A 25,428-nucleotide genomic window follows, 5' to 3' on the forward strand; every position below is an offset into this window, starting at 1 on the left:
GATGTTTTTTGTTAAAATAAATAAACTTAGATTCAATTTCAAAAGTTAAATCAGGAGATCAGAGGAATTAGATATTAATAAGAGATTCAAAGTTGAACTTGAAAAGTTATATAAATTTTGAATTTTCTTGATATTAAAAGATACTCTCTGTCCCGTTTTATATTACATTTTTTCTTTTTTAATCGGTCCCAAAAAGAATGTCATCTTATCGTCATTAGAAATAATTTAACTTTAAAATTATCCTTTTATCGTTAATAAATTATTTACAACCACACAAATATTTAAAAATTATTTTAGACCACAAACTTCAAAAATCTTTTTTTTTCCTTAAACACCGTGTCAAGTCAAACCGTGTCAATACGACTATAGCAACAAAATGAGTGAAAAGATTATTTTACGTCAATATTTCAAATCATAAGTATGCCATTTTTAGTATTATTTTGAATTCCTTAATTATTCAAAGATCTCATTTATTCTTTTTACTTATTTTCCTTTTTTGTTAATCAATTCTACAATTCATGCAAGAGTAGATTTATCAGTTTTTAACCCAAAAAAATTATAATGAGAAGCCATCGTCATAATAACGTCAGCATGAAATCATCATAAATTAAAAAAATTAAGTAGGGCCTACTTGAAAATTCTATTTTACCCACGAAATAAAATGTAATATATTTGGTCATCAATATTCAATGCATATTCAATCCTTTAGGAAGAAATTGCCTATAAATAGGACATGAATCAAATCAAAAGAAAACACAACAAACAATAAATTCAATTGAAAGAAACATTAGAAAATCTTTAAATATTTATCATGTCTATGGCCTCTATTTTTAATAGACCAAGATTGGTTGTTAAGAAAGTTTTGGCTAGAGCTCAAAATGAAGGTGATGGTGCTGTTGTTAGGAGAAGCATTGGAAGGTAATAATTTATCGATACTCGTTTTTTTTTTTGATAATCGAGAAATTCTCGAAGACCATACACACGTAGTATGAAAGTACTGGTGAATAATAATCTCGTCCTTTTACTCTTCTCCAATTAAATATCATACTTTTGTCAGTTGCAAGAATTTGAGTACTGATTTTCTTTTTTATATATTTTTTTATTTTGGAATTTGATCAGGCCTGAATTGCAGAATCTTGATCCATTTCTCATGTTAGATGAATTTAATGGTAATGTCTATACCATAAATGATATTTTATGATTTTATTTATTTGATTTTTAAGTACTGATTGGTAACCTATATAATTCTTGAATTCTTGTAGTTTCACCACCTGCTGGATTTCCTGACCATCCACACAGAGGTTTTGAGACTGTCACTTACATGTTGCAGGTAAAAATTTCATTTACTTTTTTTTTTGGGTAGAAAGTTTAACTTTTGTACATCAAAAAAATAAATAAATTGTATATTATCAGGCATAGCGGATATATATAAGTTAAACTCTATGTTGATCTGGATTATGGTACCTCTAAGCCTTTTCATATTCTAGAATATATCGTGATGGAAACTTTAAGAGGTTTTAGAACTATATATATTTTGATCCAAACAATAGAGAAATTCTTGATTTTCAAAGATTAATGAAAATTCTAATGTGATTTTATGGTTTTTAATTTTAGGGAGCTTTTAATCATCAAGATTTTGCTGGTCACAAGGGTACAATCAAGACTGGAGATGTGCAGGTAATCAACACCATATATACCTCTTTTAAGTATTTAAGTTATGCACACTGACAGTGTGTAAAGATTTTTAATAGTATTAGTGTATAATGTAACATGTGATAGAAGGTTAGCTACTAATTTTACTAAGGTAAACAATTCATATTTCCCATCAAAAGTCATCATGGTGGAGCAGTAAGTATTCTTCCAGCCTTAATTAAAGGTGAATGTAATCGCATTTGAAAAAGAGTGTGTTACCTCCTAAAGTGGGACTTCATGATACGACCAGACATAGAATGGAAAAACAAAAAATATCAATTAATGTTTATTAAATTTAATTGCGTTTAAAATTTTCCATTCGGTTCAATGCAGTGGATGACAGCAGGAAGAGGTATAGTTCACTCAGAAATGCCTGCAGGACCAGGTACTCATAAGGGCTTGCAACTTTGGATAAATTTGTCTTCCAAGGACAAGATGTAAGTTACATTGATTTAATCTTGACTTTGGCTTAAATAAAATTTGGTGTTGAACAATCTATTTCATTTTAACATATTCCTGTTACATGTACTTTGATCAAAATTAATAAGATTGATGTAGAGTTTTAGGCGTTTAAGATTTAATATATATGGATAAAAAGTATGTTTTGACCTATATGCTTAATACAATAATTTCCGTACAAATGGTGTACAACTAACCACCCTTCACCGCCTGTGGCTATGCCATGCATTAGACTCAACAACTCATGATTCTTATTTTCCTGCTTGTTGTCTACTTCGAAAGCCTTCACTGCCTCGTTTTTGTAACTTCCCTCCTTTCGTTCCTTCACAATGCTGTAACAATGCAGAGTGAAATGTGCATTTACTTGATGATGATCTCTTCATTTTCTTGAAAATAAAAGAATGACCTTCTTGTCAATGTGCAGGATTGAGCCAAGGTATCAAGAATTGCAATACGAAAACATACCAAAGGCTGAAAAAGATGGTGTTTTGGTCACTATTTTAGCAGGGGAATCCATGGGCATAAAATCCCAAGTTTTCACGCGAACGCCTACAATGTACCTTGATTTCACCCTAAAATCAGGTTCTGAGCATCACCAACCGATCCCTGAGCCCTGGAATGCCTTCATCTACATAGTCGAAGGAGTAGGAGCTTTTGGTTCTTCGGATTCAACGACCACACCAGCTCACCATTGCTTGGTTTTAGGCCCTGGTGAAGGCCTAAGTGTGTGGAACAAATCTTCAAAGCCATTGAGATTTGTTCTGATAGGAGGTCAACCGATTAACGAGCCTGTCGTGCAGTATGGTCCATTTGTTATGAACACTAAGACTGAGATTATGCAGGCCTATCAAGATTATCAACTTGGAAAGAATGGATTTGAAAGGTCAAGGCAATGGTGTTCTAAATGAGTAAACAGAGTTACATCTTATAGTACAATATTTCATTAGTTTTCTTATAAATGTTATGATTTCAAGTTGTTATAGTCCTTTTGTTCATTTGAAATGTGAAGTTTGTTAACTGAAGTTTATTAGTGTTCATTTCCTTCATTTGTTCAAGATTGTATTGATAGTAATTTATGTTTGATTTCTTGAATTATATCTTGTCTCTTTCATTTGGATCAAGAATACTCAATGTTGCATGGCAGGACTCTCCAAAAATACTGTCGCATCCCGTATCACCTATTTAATAAATGTACGACTTTTGAAAGATTTGACACATATTTGTCGATATTTTTTAATATTTATAGCAACATAAGTTCTCTTATAGTCCTTTTTTTCCTTTCAAAATGTGTTGTGTGTTGAATGAGGATATTTGGCTAAAAACATTTCTTAACTATGGAACAAACTTAAGGTACATTCCTGTATTACAAAAGTGAACAAAAAAACATCCCTTATTTATGTCAAAAATTGCAATATTCATCCTTCCGTTAGTTTTTGTCAAGAAACTAACGGCTATGGTCAACATATGTGCCAAACATCCTTCTTCGAGGCAAGTGATTTCAGCCATTTCACTTTTGATACTAGACTGATGTAATTTCCTCTATTCAGAGTCGTGTTCTCCATGGCTTTGTTGAGGCAAACCAGTATTAGCTTCTGATTATTTACATGCATTTAATGTTGCTCTTTCATCCAGATCATCGCAGCAGGGATTTTCTAATAAAAGATTGAAAATCCCCTGTGATTTGTGAAGCCAATTGGGATCTATGTTGATTATTATAGAAGAAGGATGTTTGGCACATAGGTTGACCATAGCCGTCAGTTTCTTGACAAAAACTAACGGAAGAATGAATATTGCAATTTTTGGCATAGATAAGGAATGTTTTTTGTTTACTTTTATAACACAGGAATGTACCTTAAGTTTGTCTCATAATTAAAGAATGTTTTTAGCCAAAAACTTGTTGAATTGTAATTCTTGTAGCCATAGTGGAAAATATGTTCACTTTTTGAATAATATCTTTTTTTGTTTGTTTAGATCATTCATAGCAACTGTAATGACAATATTATCATAAAATAGTGAGTGAATTTCCAATGAAAACATGGTCCATATGATTTTTACAACCATTTCTCAATTATTGAGTAGATGTGGTTTTGTAATTGCAATGAAATTTCTTTGGCAATGGAAATTGGTATTACATATAGGTAGATGAAAGGTTCAAATCAAAGCCACCCCACGCCCCACACACAGATATATATAAACTACAACAAATATAAAGCTAGTCATTCATGAATTTTGAGTGTAAAAATTTAAAGACCGGCTCAAGAATGAATTTCGCACTCTTCATATCAACCCAAAATTTCTACAAAGAGAAATTGATGTTAAAATTCATATAAGAATTAAACAATTTACTGTTTAAATATCCAAGAAAAACAAATATCTAGTTTAGGATTATGTAATTAAAGTAATTTTCCCATTAGCCTTGCAAAAATATCCGATTTAAGACAAATACAATAGAACAAACTCCATTTATAAAATCATCCCAGAAAAGGAAGATTAATAAAATCCAGCAACACCACTTCTTAACAAATTATCTGTACCTATCTTTGCCAACTTTGTAATCACTTCTTGTACATCCCCCCCCCCCACCCCACACACAAAAAAAGTAGTCACTACTAACAATTTTGGTCTCCAAATTATTGGAATATTCGAATTTTAATTCTTGAGAGTTGTATATATGATTAAGCAAATTTAACTTTCAACTACTTGAAACATGTGATTTTTTATCTCCTTTCTTCATTCAAAATTTTAGAATCATTAATTGTCCTATCGTTTAATTTCCAGATTATTATATTTAGCTTGTGGTGTGATTTTGTTAACGTATGGTCATATATATATATATATATATATTGCTGAAACTTGATTATTAATTTTTTGAAATTATGTTGAAAAATAGATTTTGAAAGGCAAAGTTATATTTATACATGCATTTTGTAAGTGAAAGTAAAAATTCTAAAAAAAAATCATTTTTTCTTAAAAAATACACCCCCAAAATCTATAGCTAAACAAAAAATCTCATATTTGCTACTATGTGACCAGGAGGTCACGGGTTCAAGCCTAGGAAACAGCATCTAGCAGAAATTCAAGGTAAGACCGCGTACAATAGACCCTTGTGGTCGGGCCCTTCCCCGGACCCTACGCATAGCGGGAGCTTTCGTGCATCGAGCTGCCCTTTTATTCTTCTAAGAATAGCTCAAATATAACGTATTTTCTACATAAAAGATATTACAAATACATAATTTAAATATATTAAATCATATATCACAAGAATTAAAATTAAATTTTATCGATACTAAAAGAAAAGAACATTATTATAAAATAAAATAATAAAAAATAACACTATTGACTCCAACCGCCTGTTTTTTTATTCAAACAAAGGCTATTATTATATTCCTCTTATTTACCCAAAAAGGACACCCACTTATGAAAACAATTCAAAAAATAAAAATAAAATACCAATAAAAACAAAAAAAAATGGAATTGCCGAACCTAAAAATAGGCATCTCATCGAAACTGCTCGTACTTAACTTATACACCATCACGTTCCTCTTTGTTTTTTTTTCTTTTTCGGGGTGGGGTGGGTGGGGGGGGTGGGGTGCCGTTCTCACTACTTGTTATTTGATAAATAGGATGTCGTCCACCGTGTTAAAACATCAAAGTTCTCACTCAATTCTCTTTCCAGGTCGAAATCCATAACATCTCCCTGTGAGAGTGTTTGGATGTACTTGCTTTATCCATGAGAACTAGAAATGACAAACACCAACCAAAATCAATTAAATTTGTATTTCTAGAATATTTCTGTCACCAAAAAGGTTACAAGTGCTATGATCCAAAAACAAATAAATATTTTATCACTACAGATATAACCTTTTTTTGAAACATTTCCCTACTTTACACCAACCACTACAAGTAGAAATTTAATTCCTCAAATTCTGCCAGTACCTATACTTTTTTTACTGCAGGCCAGTCTTCCAGACAACCTTCAAACCACTCATCCTACTCTTCAAGTATACAACTGTCGTGCTCGTCTTTTTAACAATAACAATGATACTACTACTTTTAGTCCGGATACATTGGTAGCTCCCGATGACTCTTCTCTTACTCCTTCGTCACCTGCTCCAGTCATGCCTTCATCAGATGCTAGTTCCCCATTTCATAGATCCCCCTAAAACTCGGGATCCATCTCAATAATCTTCAAAACAGACCAACCTAGCGCTTTCAAGATCCTTCTTGTCATATACCCTATGATGATCTCAATCTCAAATTATTCTACAAATCACACACATAAAAAACAAATTTGGGAACAAACCCATGATTTTGATCAAAGAAATAGTTTACTTGTAAATGAGATTCATATCATAATGAAGTAAACTTTACTCCATCTTTTTTCCCCAACGTTTCCTCATCCCCATCCAACAATTTCAATTATTCTAGAGATCCAAATTCTCATTCCTAAACTCCCATTTACTTATTTCACAAATCTCCCTAATCTCCGATCCACCTGAATTATCACCAAAACAGATCAATTGAACCTTTCAAGATCATTTTTTCCAGATCTCAATCTCCTAGATTCCTACCACAGCAACTCCACCAACACCACCCCCACCCCAAACAAAAAAAAGCAAATTTTGGAGCAAACCAATGATTTAGATCAAAACAATACAAACACCATCAATAAAGTTCAACACACAACACACAAAAATAATTGAAACAAATCCATGATTTAGATCAAAGCAATACAAACACCATCAATAAAGTTCAACACACAACACAAAATTAAAAAAATAAAAATTGGAACAAACCCATGATTTAGATCAAAGCAATACAAGTAACCCCCAACAAAATTCACTACAAAAAAAAACCAATCATGAAACAAACCCATGATTTAGATCAAGTACAATCTATGTAGCTTAGTTGATTAGCTATCCTAACTTGTAATCCCCTCCTGCATTTCCCTACCTCAATCTTTAAACATAATGATTTAGATCAAAGCCAATACAAGTAACTCCCAACAAAATTCAACAAACACAAAAAAAACAATCTTGGAACAAACCCATAATTTAGATCAAGTACAATCTTACTACCACCTGAGTGCTCGATTCCCCACCTCATAATTCCCTACCCCCAATCTTCAAACATAATGGTTTAGATCAAAGCAATACAAGTACCATCAATAAAATTCAACACACACAGACCACAAAAAAACTAAATTTTGGAACAAACCCATAATTTAGATCAAGTACAATCTTACTACCACCTGAGTGCATTTCCCACCTCATAATTCCCTACCCCCAATCTTCAAACATAATGGTTTAGATCAAAGCAATACAAGTACCATCAATAAAATTCAACACACACACACCACAAAAAAACCAAATTTTGGAACAAACCCATGATTTAGATCAAAGCAATACAACTAACCCCCAACAAAATTCAACACACACAAAAAAACCAATCTTGGAACAAACCCATGCTTTAGATTACTAGCTCAGTTGATGAACTACCTGACAGCTCAATTCCCCACCTCATAGTCCCCTCCCCTATTTCCCTACCCCAATCTTCAAACAAAAAAAAATACTTTAAATCAAAGAAATGCTCAAGTACCTGTACTAAGATTCATATCACAAGGAACAATACACTTATCATAACGAGTATCATCTTCTTCACCCGTTTCAGCAGGTAACCTAGTTCCATGTCCACTATAATGCACAAACAAACAATCCTCTGATTCAGTAGATCCAATAAAGGAGATTTTATTATGTTCATCAAATCACCCTTATTATGATCACCATCGTGTTTACTATTAGTTGATTTTTATTTCGTAATAAAATATTAAGTGAAATCTAATAAGGTGTAACACCCCTCAAAATTTTCCCTAAGATTTGGGCCTTTGTTGTACACGTGTGGGGCCCATCGTATTTATTTCGAAGTATGTGCTTGAGTTAAGATGAGTCCCTGAGAAATTCAAGAGCGTTGGAAGTGATGAGGGGTCATTGAGGACCCCTAGGACTGAGCTAAGTCCAAAAGATCCATCGTGGCTAAGTTTAGGACGAGTTCATGTAAAGGTCGACTTTTAATGACCCTATCGTTTGAAAGACGTCAATTTGGGTGGACCACAACCTTTCAAATTAAAGTTTGTCGAGTCTTCTTTCCAACGCCACTAAGAACGTGAATTTTGGAGTTCGGAGTCAAAAGATATGACGATCCTAAGATGAGCTAGCACGACAAGAATTTCATTTTTGGCCTGGGTTGCAACTGCTGGGGAAATGGCCTTGGCGCTGTAAGGGCGCGACACGCCACTATCGCGCCAGAAACATGCCTCAGTAGTTTGGTCCTTAGCGCGACGCGCCACTAAAAGTTGTGTAGGGTTTTTCAGGCCAAATTCCCAGAATTCAGAACAATGGGCTTGGCGGTGTAAGGGCGCGACGCGCCACTATCGCGCCAGAAACATGCCTCAGTAGTTTGGTCCCTGGAGCGACGCGCCACTAAAAGTTATGCAGGTTATAGGCGTAATTGGCCTTGGCGCTGTAAGGGCGCGATGCGCCACTATCGCGCCAAGGGCATTTTGGCCTAATTTTTAGAATTTTGGAGGAAGGGCAATTTGGGAATTTTCCCAAATTATATATACACAAGCCTTGTGTATTTTGGGATCATTTTCTTCAGGCCCACTCTCTCTCTCTAAAAGCCCTAGCTCCTCTCTCTTCTCTTCTTCTCCATTTCCAACCAAAAAGGAGTCCAAGAACTTCAAGATTTGAGTCCTCCATTGAAGACCCAACATCAAGGTTTTCTCCAAGTCTTCACTAAGGTATGTAAGGCTATCCAAAACATGGGTTGAGTCCACCCATGTGCCCTATTCTTGTTTTGAGGTTAGATATTCATGGGAATGGAGTTTCTTGGTATGGTACATGTTTGAATGAGTTTTGTTCCCATCTTATTTGATTATTTATGTGTCAATGTTGTTGAGCTAAGAGGTTACTAAAATGAGCCCTTATGTGAGTATGAGATGATGAAGAAATGAGTTGCTAAATATGTTTTATTGATCTTCTAAATTATGTAGATTTGATAAAGGATATTATTTTCTTAAAAATGTTGTCTATTATAAAAATGTCGATTTGAAGTCTTGAAGATGTGATGAGTCACAAGGATTTTCTCAAATGGATGGAGGTAATGATTGATTATATCTAGATGATGTTATATATGTGCATTTAAAACCTCTTTTGAAGATATGATTGAGATTTGATTGTGATAGAGTTGATGAGTTAACGAGGTTGTAATGAGACTTGTTGATATGAGTTGATTAAGTTGATTGGATGGAGTTTTATGAGCATTGAGTCTTGGGAGGAGTATCGAGCATCGAATTGGGCCAGAGTATAGTCCATACTCGAACCCAATACCTATGTTGCCAAACGTAAGGGGGATTGAACTGTTAAAGTTGGATGCTTCCCCGAGAGATTTGTCCTGACATTATAGGACTTGGTTGGATTGGATCCATGAGTGTTCGATTCGTTCATACCCTGGCAAGGTATGAACGGGCGTGGCAACAACGTCGTTTTGTTGTACCTTCACTGGCTCATAAGTGTTGGTTGTCGGTTAAGAGAAACTCCCAAATAGGTTTTGATAGTACTCTGAGTCAGATTGAGTTGAATTGTATATGATTGGTCCAGTCTAAATCATATCCTTGTTTAGACTTAGGACATTTGATTGAGTTGTCATTCCTTTGAGTTGAGCTCCTGAGTTGATTGATTCTTCCTTGATGTTCGTTGTATTCGGCCATTTTACATACTCGTACATTCCATGTACTGACGCCATTTGGCCTGCATCATTTTATGATGCAGAGACAGGTACTAGAGATTATCAACCGACGCTCCGTTGAAGATCCACATACACTTCCAGCCAGTCGGTGAGTCCTCCTAGTTCCCAGTGGATATTGAGCCTTCTTGTATAGTTTTGCTGTCCTTTCTTTTATTTAGATTGTTGGTAGCCATGGGCTTGTCATTGGCACCTTTTAGACATGAATAGAGGCTTCATAGACTGGAGTGTGGGGAGGTCGAGCGGTCATCTTGAGGAGTCCTATTTTTATTGTCTTCTTTTGATTGTAAATATTTGGCCTTCGGCCCTTATATTATGAAAAGTATTTCATTAATTGAGTTTTCCGCTAAGAGAATGTTCTTGAATGAATGAGTGACTGTACCAGGTGGTTCGCTCGGAGGTCAGAAATGGCCTTCGGGTGCCGGTTACGTCTAGATGATGTCATTAAATAGTTACTCTGTAACACTCCAATTTTCTTTTTATGCTTTCTTCTAAAAGATTGTTATGTGATTCATTATATCTATGAAGTTCCATGTGAGTAGCGATGGTTGAAAATAGGTCTAGAGAGATTTGGAAGGAGTTGGAGGTCAAATAATGGGTCGTGGTAATCAACTTACTTGCGTAAGCTACCGATTTGGATGTCTTACATAACAAAGCTACTTGAGTACATGTCGAGCTTAAGTAGCAAGGATTTCATAGGTTCTTAAAGTGAGACGAGATTTCGAACTCACGAAATAGGAATAAGGAGATGACGCACCTACTTGGGTGGACCTCACCCCGCCACATGGAAGCCATGGGGTGGATGCATGGAATGAGGTGGCGGCCTAAGAGCTGGACACGTGTCATCCTTAGGGGCTGACACGTGTCACTCTTAAGGGAGAAGTATATAAGGAAACTAATGACTAAGGGTTCTTATTGTTCATCTTTTACACTTAGAAACTTAGAGGAAATTTGAGAGAAAGCAAGAACAAGAGGAGATTAATGTGCACACCACATATTTTAGCCAACTTGAGAGGCCCACTTGCTAAGGTAAGATTGAGGTTTTTTTTTGTTAGCAAACCCGTTTTTGAATGGAACTATCGTTAGTAATATTAGTATAACTCCTTGTGTAAAGCTTCGTTTTGAGTGATTCAAGATGTTTTGGAAATATATTTCATAGGTCTATAACTTTCATTTAGGATCTAAAACCCATTTTTCCTTTTATCTACTCTAAAAATGATGATGAAGTATAGGGAAGGTGTTGCCCAGATGTTATTTTGGAAATCCTACATGGACTGCTGTTGGTATTTTGGGCATATCGTTTTGTACAGAATTGTTGTAGGGGTGCTTCGAAATTGTATGCGACCATAAGACACATATATATAACTTTCATTGAGGCCAAAAAGCCTACATTCCCCATTTACCCATTCGGAACTGAGCAACAATATAAGACAGTAGGCTGTCCAAAACTCTTGTTTTGATAGTTTGGGCTGATTTTCATTAATTTCATGTTTAGTTTTGATATAATGAGACTGTTAAACTTAAGTAGGTATTTGATTGTCTATTTAAGGTGTATATGCTCTTATACAAGCTAAGGGGAATTGTTTGACGAAGTGGACTTTGGTTGGTCTATGGCGTAGATGAATTAAACTCTCCGAGTTATGGTAGAACTTGTTATGTGCTAAAACGTCAAGGTTTGTGTATAAATTTGAACTTGGAATATTTTATTTTTCTGAAATTTGAAATATTTTGATGGGTTATTTCCTTACTCCTTGTCTTGTATTATGGTATGACCATTATCTCAAGTATTGCAAAACTTTCGCTAAACCGCCCACTTGTACAAATTGCTGGATCATTTTGCATTCTTGTTGGGACTTTGTCCTTCTTGTTACGGTGACTTGTCCTCGATATTAGCATGCCTCTCGATTCTGATCTTGCCCATCTTGACTCTGGATTTACATTTTGTCTTGACGATAGATTTTCGTCCATTTTTAAGTACGAGGGGAAAGCCACTTTCAACATGGTTCTTGATTCTCTTAATATTAGGTGACAACCCTTCTTGATATAGGTTTCGGTCCTTCTTGATTTTGGGGATTCGGTCCGTCTTGGTACTGATTGTGCTTAGTGTGAAGAAATGACGTATATATTGGGCGAAATGGATCATTTGACAACTCTTTTGAATTGAATTGTAAGCTTTCTTGATACTTGAATCTTCGAATATTAATATTGATATTTTGAAACTCTTCAAGGTTTGTATTCAATATTTTTATATACTTGTTCACTTGGGCTTACTTTTACCTTATTGAGCCACCTGCGACGAATAAGGAAATTAAAGAGTTTAATGGCTCCAAGCCCAAAGTTTATACACCACTAAGCTTTATGCTTAGCGATAGTTGTTTTCTATCATAGGTAATGTGCGAGACGAGATGTGAAGATGACCATTTGGAGTAGACTTTTAGAGCCCTTGTGAAGGTCACATCTGCATATGCATCTAGTTTTGTAAATATTTTGGGGACTTGTACATAATACATGTGACACTTATGTATGAAATTTTTAAGGCTTGTGAAAACAAAACCAGATGCTTGTAACTTGAATAGGGTGACTAGTTTTGCTATTTTTGGAGTGTGCTTTTAACTCAAGTCATGCCATGTGGTGGGTTTATACTTTGACTTGTCATTATGCACAAAGGAAGATAACAGTTTTGTGATAATTACTAGTTTGAGTTTTGTGTATTTTATGGACTCACAATTGTGTTGAATTGGAAAAACAAGTTTTCTAAAGACTATTTGAGATTATAAAAAAAAACTATCTTTTGTTTCGTAAATGGCATCCTCTCAAAGGGGATGCTACATACTCCCTTCGCCCCTATTTATTTGTCAAATATTTTTTAATTTGATTTTTCTTCTTACTTGTCAATTTTGACAAATCAAGAAAAGATAATTTTTTCTTCCTATTATATCTTCAATTTATTAACATTGAGTTAATGTCTTTGAAAAATATAGTGAGTAAATAATGTTTAAAACTCTATCAATTAATAAGGGTAAAATGGTAAACTCACTATATTAATTATTGTTTTCTTAATAGGTGTGTCAAGACAAGGTAAGAAAGCGTACAATAGACCCTTGTGGTTGAGCCCTTCCCCGGACCCTGCGCATAGCGGGAGCTTTAGTGCACCGGACTGTCCTTTTTAATAGGTTTGTCAAGACAATATTTGATAAGTAAAAAGAAACGGAGGGAATATCAAATAAGAAAATGTGACATTCTATTTGGCACGAACTAAAAAAAATAGATGACACATGAATTGCGACAAAAAAGTACTATTTTTTCGTAAATTAATTTAAATAGTGGATTATTTCAATCAAAAATTCTCTTTAAACACTAATATTTATTGCATCTTTATGTATGGGTAAAGATATTTTTTCTTTTTTACTACTAGTATTGTCTATTGATTAGGAGTTTAAAGCAATTTAGTAAACGTTAAGTTTTGTCTATAACACAAGAGTTATAGATCATGTTATAAAGTAAAACTGTGACATGGTGTTTAATATATCTCATGGTGTATAAGTTGTTCTTAAATTTCTTATAAATTTTATCTATAAGATAAAAATTATAGAATATCTCATAAATCATACACAATAAAGTAGAATAATGTGTTTTCCATAAAGCATATACTATGATTCTAAAAGTTTCTAAACTACTCCTTCTATTCCATATTAATTGAATTTCTAAGATAATGTACACATATTAAGAAAAGCATTCAAGGACAAAATTTGAACCATATTTTCTTTTATTATCCTTTTGTTTAATCAATCTCATAAACAAGATTAAATGTGAAATTATAAATACAATGGGTCTTTTATTGGAGTATAACTTTGTAAGTATTGTAGTTTAACTCCTAGAAAATTATAAAACTTTATTAATGCAAAGGATAAACATGAAAAAAAAATTAAACCTTTCTCTTGAATTTTGAATAATTCAACTATATTGAATAATAATTTTTTTTTAAAAAAATCAGTTAATATGAAACAGTGGGGATATGATTTTGCCTATAAGATAGAAATTGTGTTACTCATAGTCATAGGGAAAAAATTATAATTATGAAGTCTATGAATTATGTTTTGTCTTTTCCATAAGAGTTGTAGTATCACATGAGTAAAGTCTCTGGGCCAAATTTATGCCACATTGCACGCTTTCATATTATTAGTTTTTTAAAAAAGTAAAAAAAATAAAGGCACTACATATTTCCCAACGGAGAAAAGTAGTACTACTAGTTTTTCTCCAAGTGAATTGTTTAAAAAAATTGTTGATTCTTTTTTTATTTTTTTATTTTTATTTATATTTTTAGGTGATAATTTTAAGTGGATTAATTGATTATATTTATAATTTTATTTTAAATTATTTATATTTTCAAGAATAGTTTGATAATAACTAAAATGATAAAAAGTAAAAAAGTGGTGTTTATTAATGTGGTGTTTTGAGATATTCTGATATCTTGTATTATAAACGATGAATTGCTCATTCGGTAAGTCTGAATTGGAGAAATTTTGATATAATATTTACAACTTATGAGTTTTCATGTTTATGAGAAAAAATATACTTAAAAAAATTTAAATTGCATGTCCGACACAATATCCCAACAATAAAATCTCTTAATTATATGCTAAGCAAATATCAAAGAAGTACATAATTTAAGTATAAGATTAGCAAATCAGATATAATTTTGGAGAATTTTCCCAAGAAGTCATTTAGTATAAGGTATAAAGTATAATAATAATTTTAAAATAAAATATAAAATTAGTTTATTTTAATTTTAAATATTAAATAATCTTTAAATTATTTATTTTATCATTATAATAAAATAAATTATTCCATATATTTTATAAAATAATTTATCCCAAAATAATTATTTTTAAAATAATTTATTCTCAACCAAATGCAAAGGATAAGCCATATTTATTGAACTACTATACAGCTGCCACCTAAAGTTACAATTCATATTTTGTTGGGTATAAGAATTATTAGAGAGAGAAACTGCTCCTTCTTTCTACAATATTAATTATCATCTGTTTTGCTCCTTTTTATGATTGGATCAGAAATTGTTAACTAACCGTAAGTTATCTTCTTCATGAATTACTTTTTTCCCATAGACACAGAGTTAGAGAGTTGATTTCTCAAATAATCCATTCAACTAATAGTTAGTATGTAAGAAAATTGAAAAGAGTAAATATAACTTTTCAGAAGCATTAACATAGCTTCAAACACTAGATATTGAAAAACATGAATCTAATTCCAAGAGTGGTGAACTTGCAGGAATTTTTCCACAGAAGATGGCTGAAAATGGAATTGAGGAAACATTAGATCAGCTAAGAAGGATAAAGAGTGGAGGTAATATGGATAGCTTCTACATTTGTTTAATTACGGAACTTGAAAAGGTGCTAAGAGTTTTTAGAACCTGTGTAAAGTATCATGTTCTTTTGCCTGATTCCTTAGTCAAACTCACAAAGAATGCCGAAGGGACTGCGCAAATGCTTCACGGTGTATTTGATAGGATTCCAGATAAATGTAAAACTAACCTTAACCTGGAAAGGCTAGAATCACATTTGTTGGAATTCTTTGAAGGTAATACTAGTTTAAGTTACAATTATGATTTTGATCTGTCAGAATATATGGATTGCCTCGGAAAGAATCTAAATGATGTACTGATGATGTGCCTGGAAGCAGTGGCGGATCCAGAAATTTTATGAAAGGGGTTCAAAAAAAATTAAACACGCTAATTATATCCATAAAAAAATAGGTCGGGTCAAATATACCTGTTTTACAAGAAGTATGGGGTCTTTCTACAAGTTGTTCAGTTTCTTTTGAATTCTCTTTAGCTCCTGAAAGTGCAAATGGAGAGCAAACATAAACTTTTACATTTAAAAAGACTTAAAATAAACACCAACTCAAAGTAAAAGCACTCTTCCTCCGGAAAAATAATTTGACATAAAATGGCTTCAAAACAATACAAAAACATCCTGAACAATAGAGTTATAGGCATTTTCTATCGAATTAGAAAGCATGTAATAATAAGCCTATCAAAACATTGTTTTACAATTGAAATTCAACTACATACACTACTACAAATCTACAATTGTACTCTACGAGGTTTCATATCTTGAAATGCCTTAATAATAGCATCATTAGAAATACTATCAAATACATCTTTTTCTAAATAAGGCACCAAACAACTACTAAAAAAACCATCACTCATTTTGCTCCGCAAGTCATTCTTGATATACTTCATTGCCGAAAAAGCTCTTTCAACGGAGGCAGTGACAACTAGTAGAAGTAGAGCAAGTTTCACTAAGCGGAATACCAAAGGATAAGTAGAATGTTTCTTTGTCTGAATTAATACTTTGGAAAGATCACAAAGCCCATTTAGATCGGAGAACCTTTCATCAACATCACGAACATCTACAACATAACTTGCAAGTTGATTCTCAAGAGCACTCATATTAGATTCATCAAAGTCATCCGGATATAATTTCGCCATTCTCATTACTTTTTTAATGTCAAAACTTGAAAATGAGTTAATTGGATTTAAGCAAGCAATTTCATGGAGCAAATCGGTAGTCACCTCATCAAAACGACCATTAAGTTCTTGAAGTTGCCAATCAATAATATTGCAAAAAACTTCAACACGATAATGATGTAAGATTGTATAGTTAGCAAGATTTCGTCGTGATCTTAAAGAGCTAACATATGGCTCCTCAAAGTTAGGTATCAAAACATCATGTTTGATACAAAATGTAGATACCTTAGCAATAAGAGAGTCCCATTCATCATCCCTTAAAACTTGCAACCTTCTCTTTGCTACTTCAACAAGTAGCATGGTATTTGCAATATCTTGCTCCTTTTTTTGTAAGCATTTATTAAGCTCATTTGTAATTGCTAAGACATCACTCATCAAATGCAACATGAATGCAACCTCATATGTTCGGCAAGCTTCGAGATGTCCCATTGCCTTAGCTCTTTCATCCATATTTCGTGCATCAAGAGCAAGTGATTCAAGAACATCAAGAATAGAGCCAAACATAATAATAAAATTATTAAAGAATTTATAATGAGATCCGCAACGAGTGTCACAAGCTCTTGAAAGACCAAGTTGTTGATTCAAGCCCCTACCGGTTGTAAGTTCACCCATATCTAATGCCTCTTTAATCGTTTTTTTTTTAGAATCACGTAATTCATCCATACGTTTGAAAGAAGATCCCAATACATTTAAAATATTTGAGACCAATACTACAAGTTTTCCCACTTCAACACACTTTTTAGAGACCCCAACAAGAGTTAGTTGAAGTTGATGAGCAAAACAATGGATGGAATGAGCCGATCTACTTTCTTGCCTAATCAACATTTTAAGGCAATTGATCTCACCTTGCATATTGCTTGCTCCATCATAACATTGTCCACACACACTTGATGGACTCAAAGAATGTTTAGCAAGTAAATTAACAATTGCCTCCTTTAGAGATGAAGCACTAGTATCTTGAACATGAACAATGTCAATAAGTCGCTCCATCACAAATCCCTTTCGATCAATATATCGAAATACAATAGCCATTTGCTCTTTGCGTGACACATCAAAGGATTCATCAACTAGCAAGGCAAAGTAATCACCATTTAATTCCCCAAGAATAGCTTTAACGGTCTCTATTTTGCATGCACTTACAATATCTTTTTGAATTATTGGAGAAATCATTTGATCATTTTTAGGAGCATGTTCTAGTACATAATCACATATTTTATCACATTTTTTTGCATACCATGAGAGAATTTCAAGAAAGTTACCCCTACTAAGTGATGATTTAGATTCATCATGACCTCGAAATGCAAATTCCTGAGTTATGAGAAGTCTTACTACATCAACCGAAGCACTTAAGCAAATCCAATATCCATACTTAAGTTGATTAGATTGCCTCTCAAATGCAAATTGAATAGACTGCCGTTGTCGTAATAAATCTTGACATTTCTTTTTTGATTGATTATGAATGCTATTTGGTAGACCAATATGTTTGTCAAGACTACTCTTTTTATTCCAACTCTTAAACCCAACATTTGAAAATACTTCACCTCCTTCTTGATGAATGTTATGGTCTTTAAATAGATAACAATACAAACAATAGACTGCATCTTTACTAACACTATACTCCAACCAATCATGATATACATCATCAAACCATTCATGATTAAAACGACGCATTGATCCAAAAATATTTGTTTGAGGATACTCATGCACCGCTAGACGAGGTTGACAAGGACCATTCAAAAGGTATGTTCTTCTAATAACATCACGATGATTTGGATGATAGTTCAATATTGAGATTCTTTCACCAGGATCAAACTTTAAAGAATCCAAATCAAATTCTTGAGAAGAGTGTAATGATACTTCCGAATGATTAGCATTTTCTTCTTGGTTAGATTGACTATGACTATGAGAGGCTAAACTTGATTTCGAAACTTTGGTGAAATACTTCTTCATAGAAGCTTGATAGTTGAGAGTAAACAGTAAAGAGCACATAAATAAGACAATAAATACCATTATACCAAAGCCAAAGGCATATATAATTCTAAAATTTTTTAGAACACACAAAAAAAGGAAGAAGAGCTAAGAACTTACAGTAGGTCAGCAACGAGCAATGAGCAGGGGCAGCGGGCAGCAGCAACGGGCAGCAACTGGCAGTGGCGAATGGACAGCAGCAACAAAGACCAAAGAGCAGCTAGGAGAAGAGAAGAGTTGAGGAGAAAAAGAGGGCTTTTTTATCCCTAGAAATTAGAAGAAGAGGGCTTTTTTATTTGTTAAGTTTTCAATTAAAGATTTAAAATTAAAAAAAATTAAAATGTTAAGAAGTCATTTTTTAATTTAAAAAATGCCAAAAAAAATAAATCTAAAAACGCACCTAAAAACAGAAGAAAAAAAAAGTGTGGCTATTTTTGGATTCAAACCCGCGACGCAAGGGGCATGCAAGCGAAATATTGAACCCTCTTTGCCACTGAGCTAGTCCTTTGGCTTATGCTCAGGGTGTTCAACATTAAATATATACACATAAATTAAAAAAAATATTTTATATATACAGTATAATTTTTTAACGAAGGGGGAACGTAGATCCGCCCATGCCTGGAAGAGGATAGGCCTGAAGGAGTCCTTCAAAGTCATGGATTTATAAAGAAACTGAAAATTGTTCAAAAGAAAATGAGATTTTTGAGATACTTATATGCCACAGAGATAAATGGTTACGTCGACCATGAGAAGCTGAAATGTTTGGAGACTCGAATTCAATTCATGGCTGACAATGTGGGACAACTTTGTCTTACTATATCAGTTTACGTTGTTGATGTTAAGGCCAAGCATGACTTAAGTTAGTGTGATAACTTGAATAAACCTCCATATCTATTATGCTTGATTAAACTAGTGGAGCTGGAAATGAAGAAGATTTTTCTCACTGAACTAAAGGCTTCAAAATTTACTCAATCAAGAACTTTCAAGCACAAGAAATTACCAAAAAAATTTTCACATCATCTCCACAGTCTGCTGGTGTATCTCAGAAACAAAAAGCTCGAGAACTTTCCTAATAATATCTCTACTCAAAATATTGATGTGGCAATAGAGTTCTTGTTGGTTTTCCTTGATGCTGATGTGTCAAATCATGTTATTAATGGTAACTGGTTGAATGAAGTTATGGAAAAGGTTGGAGCTATAGCGGGTGATGTTCTATATGTAATTCAAAAGCTTCTTCCTAGCTCTATAAACAAAGATGACACTAGCAAAATAAGTCTTTGCTCGATACAGATATTGAAGAAAACTAAAGATCTGAAGGCACAAGTTGAGACTTACTACAAATCCTTCAAATTTACTCCATCTCAGTTCCCCACCTTTGGTGGATTGAGCTTTCTGGATTCTCTTTTAAGGAAACTGAATGAGATGTCAAAATCTAAATCTGGTTTGGATTTCCCGATGAAACCTCTTTTAGGTGATTTGGAGAAAGAGCTATCATCTCTTACATCCATTTTAGAGAAAGAGCTATCATCTCTTACATCTATTTTCAGAGATGTCGCAAAGGTGCACCATGAACATAAAATTCATAACGATCTTCAGAGACGTACCATCAATTTGGCATATGAAGCTGAGGTTGCCATTGACTCTATTCTTGCTCAGTATAATGTTTTTTTGCATACTTTTTGCTCACTTCCTACAATCTTAAAAGAGATCAACCAAATTAATGTGGAGGTGACTGAGATGTGGTCGGTGGATGATGCTCTTAAGCCTCACTATGTGGTAGCGCCATCTAAACATCTGCCAACTCGACATAGCAATCCAGTGACTGATGAGGATATAGTGGGTTTTGGGAATGATACAGAAAAAATGATTCAGTATCTGATTAGAGGTACAAATGAGCTAGACGTCGTCCCAATTGTAGGCATGGCGGGACAAGGGAAAACGACAATTGCTAGAAAGGTGTACAATAGTGACAACATTGTTTCTCATTTTGATGTTCGAGCATGGTGCATCGTTTCCCAAACATATAATCGGAGAGAGATATTACAAGATATTTTTAGTCAAGTTACAGGTTCCAAGGACAAGGGAGACAAGGATGACGTTCTTGCTGACATGTTGAGGAAAAGACTAATTGGAAGGAGATATCTCATTGTATTGGACGATATGTGGGATTTTATGGCATGGGATGACTTAAGGCTTTCTTTTCCAGATGTTGGGAATAGAAGCAGAATAGTCGTAACAACTCGACTTGAAGAAGTGGGTAAGCAAGTCAAGTACCATACTGATCCTTATTCTCTTCCCTTCCTCACAACAGAAGAGAGTTGCAGATTGTTGAAGAAAAAAGTGTTTCAAAAGGAAGATTGCCCACCTGAACTACAAGATGTGAGTCACGCAGTTGCAGAAAAATGCAAAGGATTGCCTCTAGTGGTTGTCTTGGTAGCTGGAATAATCAAAAAAAGGAAAATGGAAGAATCTTGGTGGAATGAGGTGAAAGATGCTTTATTTGACTATCTTGATCGTGAGTCGGAAGAATATAGTCTGGCGACTATGCAGTTGAGTTTTGATAACTTATCACATTGTTTAAAGCCTTGTCTTCTTTATATGGGGATGTTTTCAGAGGACGCAAGAATTCCAGCATCTAAATTGATAAGTTTATGGATTTCAGAAGGATTCGTGGAGAACACTGAATCTGCTGAAGATTACTTGATGGATCTCATAAGCAGTAACGTGGTAATGGTTTCAAGGAGAAGTTATAACGGAAAAGTCAAAATCTGTCAGGTTCATGATGTAGTGCTTCACTTTTGCTTGGAGAAGAGTAGAGAAGACAAGTTTATGGTAGCAGTGAAGGGGCATGCTAGCCAGTTTCAACCTTTGGATTGGAAGGAAAGTCGAGTGAGCTTCAGTTTCAGTAAAGAGCTTTCCAAGTTTGCATCTCTGGGCTCCAAAACACCAAAACCTTTCCACCAACCCTTAAGGTCACTGATAACGACCAATCAAGGAGAATTTATAGATGGGTTTGTCCTCTGTCAGATTAGTGAATTGCGACTTCTTAAGGTCTTGGATTTGAGTTCTCGTTCGGTGGGTACTTTGTCGTCAGCTACATTCAAACCACTAAATCACCTGAAGTACCTCGCAGTTTGGGCAAATAAATTCTATTTTCATCCAGAATCACATCTGCCCCATCTAGAAACTTTAATTGTGGTGAGTGGCTTTGAGGTACTATTACCAGCGTCTTTTTGGGAAATGGAAAAATTAAGGCATGTTGACATTTATGATGCTGCTTTTGAGGATAATCATGGGATGTTTGAAGGATCCTCTAAATTGGAAAATTTGAGGATATTAAGGGATGTTAGAGTTCCAGTTGATAGGGTGGATGTGTTATTAAGGAGGTGTCCTAATCTTCAAAAGTTTGAAATCACTTTTGAGAACAATAAAGATTCTGCAGAGGTTTTTTGTCTCACATTGGAGAATCTTACCCAGCTTCAAACACTTCACCTTTACTTTATGCGTTCCATAGTTTTATCAGTGTTACAGTTGCCTTCAAATTTAAAGAAGTTGGTACTATTAGAGTGTCATATAGAAATTGCTACTCCCTTCATTGCGGGACTACCAAGCCTGGAGTATCTCAAATTTCAATATATTCATTCAAAAGAGTGGTGCCTTGGAGGTATCACGTTCCATAAACTTAAGTTGTTGAAACTGGTGGGATTAAGAATCTCAAGGTGGGATGCCTCGGAGGAATCCTTTCCGCTGCTTGAAACACTTGTTATAAGCTGTTGTGACAAGCTTGAGGGGATCCCCCTTAGCTTTGCAGAAATTTCAACACTGAAACAGATTAAGTTGATTGGCAATAATAAATCTCTGGAGGCTTCAGCTGTGAGAATTAAGGAATTAGTCGAAGAGAATGAAGGAAATGACCGTATTGATATCACTATCAAAGTAAGTAGAAACGTACAAACTCGTTTGTTCTGTTTTTGAGTATCAACGCTCGTCTAATGTGCAAACAATATGTTCAATGCAGGATTGGCGAGGACCGATAAGAAGGAACGTTTTTGATAATCGTTAGCTAGGCAAAGGCCTCATGTCTATTGTACATTCTGCTTTTTGATCTGTCAAAATGAACTGTCTATTATATAACCTGTTTTCCATACAGCATATATTATGATTCTAAAAGTCTCTAAACTATGATTGGGCAAAAATTCGTCATGGTGGAGCAGTAAGTATTCTTCCATCCTTAATTAAAGGTGAATGTAATCGCATTGGGTTCAATGCAGTGGATGACAGTAGGAAGAGGTATAGTTCACTCAGAAATGCCTGCAGGACCAGGTACTCATAAGGGCTTGCAACTTTGGATAAATTTGTCTTCCAAGGACAAGATGTAAGTTACATTGATTTAATCTTGACTTTGGCTTAAATAAAATTTGGTGTTTGAACAATCTATTTCATTTTAACATATTCCTTTTACATGTACTTTGATCAAAATTAATAAGACTGCTGCAGAGCTTTAATGCGTTTAAGATTTAATATATATGTATAAAAAGTATGTTTTGACCTATATGTTTAGTACAATAATTTCCGTACAAAAAGTGTACAACTAACCACCCTTCACCGCCTTTGGCTATGCCATGCATTAGACTCAACAACTCATGATTCTTATTTTCCTGCTTGTTGTCTACTTCGAAAGCATTCACTGCCCCGTTTTTGTAACTTCCCTCCTTTCGTTCCTTCACAATGCTGTAACAATGCAGAGTGAAATGTGCATTTACTTGATGATGATCTCTTCATTTTCTTGAAAATAAAAGAATGACCTTCTTGTCAATGTGCAGGATTGAGCCAAGGTATCAAGAATTGCAATACGAAAACATACCAAAGGCTGAAAAAGGACGAAAACATACTCAATGTGCAGGGATTTTCTAATAAAAGATTGAAACCTGAGTTTTCTCGGGGTGTGCAGCAACGGTTACCATCTTCTGATGGATTCCCGAAGTACACTTCTGCTTGCACATCAACCACATAGAAATTGTAACATGCATGGGAACATCTGCCCCTGTGATTTGTGAAGCAAATTGGGATCTATGTTGATTATTATAGAAGAAGGATGTTTGGCACATAGGTTGACCATAGCCGTCAGTTTCTTGACAAAAACTAACGGAAGGATGAACATTGTAATTTTTGACATAAATAAAAGATGTTTTTTGTTCACTTTTATAACACAAGAATGTACCTTAAGTTTGTCTCATAGTTAAAGAATGTTTTTAGCCAAAAACTCGTTAAATAGTAATTCTTGTAGCCATAGTGGAAAATATGTTCACTTTTTGAATAATATCTTTTTTTGTTTGTTTATATCATTCATAGCAACTGTAATGACAATATTATCATATAATAATGAGTGAATTTCCAATGAAAACATGGTCCATATGATTTTTACAACCATTTCTCAATTATTGAGTAGATGTGGTTTTGTAATTGCAATGAAATTTCTTTGGCAATGGAAATTGGTATTACATATAGGTAGATGAAAGGTTCAAATCAAAGCCCCCCCCCCCCCCCAACCCTATCTCTGTGCTCAAGAATGAATTTCGCACTCTTCATATCAACCCAAAATTTCTACAAAGAGAAATTGATGTTAAAATTCATATAAGAATTAAACAATTTATTGTTTAAATATCCAAGAAAAGCAATTATCTAGTTTAGGATTATGTCATTAAGGTAATTTTACCATTAGCCTTGCAAAAACATCTGGTTTAAGACAAATACTATAGAACAAACTCCATGTTTAGAAATTTTATGAAATTATGTTGAAAAATAGATTTTGGAAGGCAAAGTTATGTTTAGACATGCATTTTGTAAGTGAAAGTAAAAATTCTACAAAAAAATCATTTTTTCTTAAAAAATACACTCCCAAAATCTATAGCTAAACGAAAAATTTCATATTTAGAAGTAATATTCTTCTAAGAATAGCTCAAATATAACGTATTTTCTACATAAAAGATATTATAAATACATAATTTAAATACATTAAATCATATATCACAAAGATTAAAATTAAATTTTATTGATACTAAAAGAAAAAAACATTATTATAAAAAATAAAAAAAATAAAGAACACTATTCACTCCAACCGCCTGTTTTTTATTCAAACAAAAGGCTATTATTATATTCCTCTTTATTTACCCGAAAAGGACACCCACTTTTGAAAACAATTCAAAAAATAAAAATAAAAAAACCAATAAAAACAAAAAAATATGGAATTGCCGAACGTAAAAATAGGCATCTCATTGAAACTGTTCGTACTTAACTTATACACCATCACGTTCCTCTTCATTTTGGGGGGATGCCGTTCTCACTACTTGTTATTTGATAAATAGAATGTCATCCATCATGTTAAAACATCAAAGTCCTCACTTGATTCTTTTTCCAGGTCTAAATCCCTATCATCTCCTTTTGAGAGTGTTTGGATGTACTTGCTTTATCCATGAGTACTAGAAATGACAAACTCCAACCAAAATCAATTAAATTTGTATTTCTAGGATATTTCTGTCACCAAAAAGGTTACAAGTGCTATGATCCAAAAACAAATAAATATTTTATCACTACAGATATAACCTTTTTTGAAACATTTTCCTACTTTACACCAAGCACTACAAGCAGAACTTTAATTCCTCAAATTCTGCTAGTACCTATACTTTTTTTTACTGCAGGCCAATCTTCCAGACAACCTTCAAACCACTCATCCTACTCTTCAAGTATACAATTGTCGTGCTCGTCTTTTTAATAATAACAATGATACTATTACTTTTAGTCCAGATACATTGGTAGCTCCCGATTACTCATCTCTTGCTCCTTCGTCACCTGGATGCAGCAACCCCACCAATTGCCTTACACAAAGGTATACGTACTATTCAAAATAAAAAACTAGAGAGATATAATTGTTTAAGTTATTATTTAAGCAACCCCAC

General features: G+C 33.8%; 1 protein-coding gene and 1 pseudogene across 1 annotated transcript; both read left to right on the top strand.

Moving 5' to 3' along the window:
* Positions 1-430: 430 nt before the first annotated feature.
* LOC129881950 (pirin-like protein) lies at positions 431-3,246 on the top strand. The gene is made up of 6 exons (XM_055956061.1): positions 431-918; positions 1,120-1,169; positions 1,263-1,330; positions 1,615-1,677; positions 2,026-2,129; positions 2,576-3,246. Exons 1-6 carry the CDS (start codon positions 812-814, stop codon positions 3,057-3,059), a joined length of 876 nt encoding a protein of 291 aa, XP_055812036.1. The 5' UTR covers positions 431-811; the 3' UTR covers positions 3,060-3,246.
* Positions 3,247-14,949: 11,703 nt separating this feature from the next.
* LOC129883373 (putative late blight resistance protein homolog R1A-3) lies at positions 14,950-23,762 on the top strand (annotated as a pseudogene).
* The last annotated feature ends 1,666 nt before the right edge of the window (positions 23,763-25,428 follow it).

The sequence above is a fragment of the Solanum dulcamara genome, chromosome 3 (assembly GCF_947179165.1).
Source record: "Solanum dulcamara chromosome 3, daSolDulc1.2, whole genome shotgun sequence".
In the NCBI taxonomy this organism is placed as follows: Eukaryota; Viridiplantae; Streptophyta; class Magnoliopsida; order Solanales; family Solanaceae; genus Solanum; species Solanum dulcamara.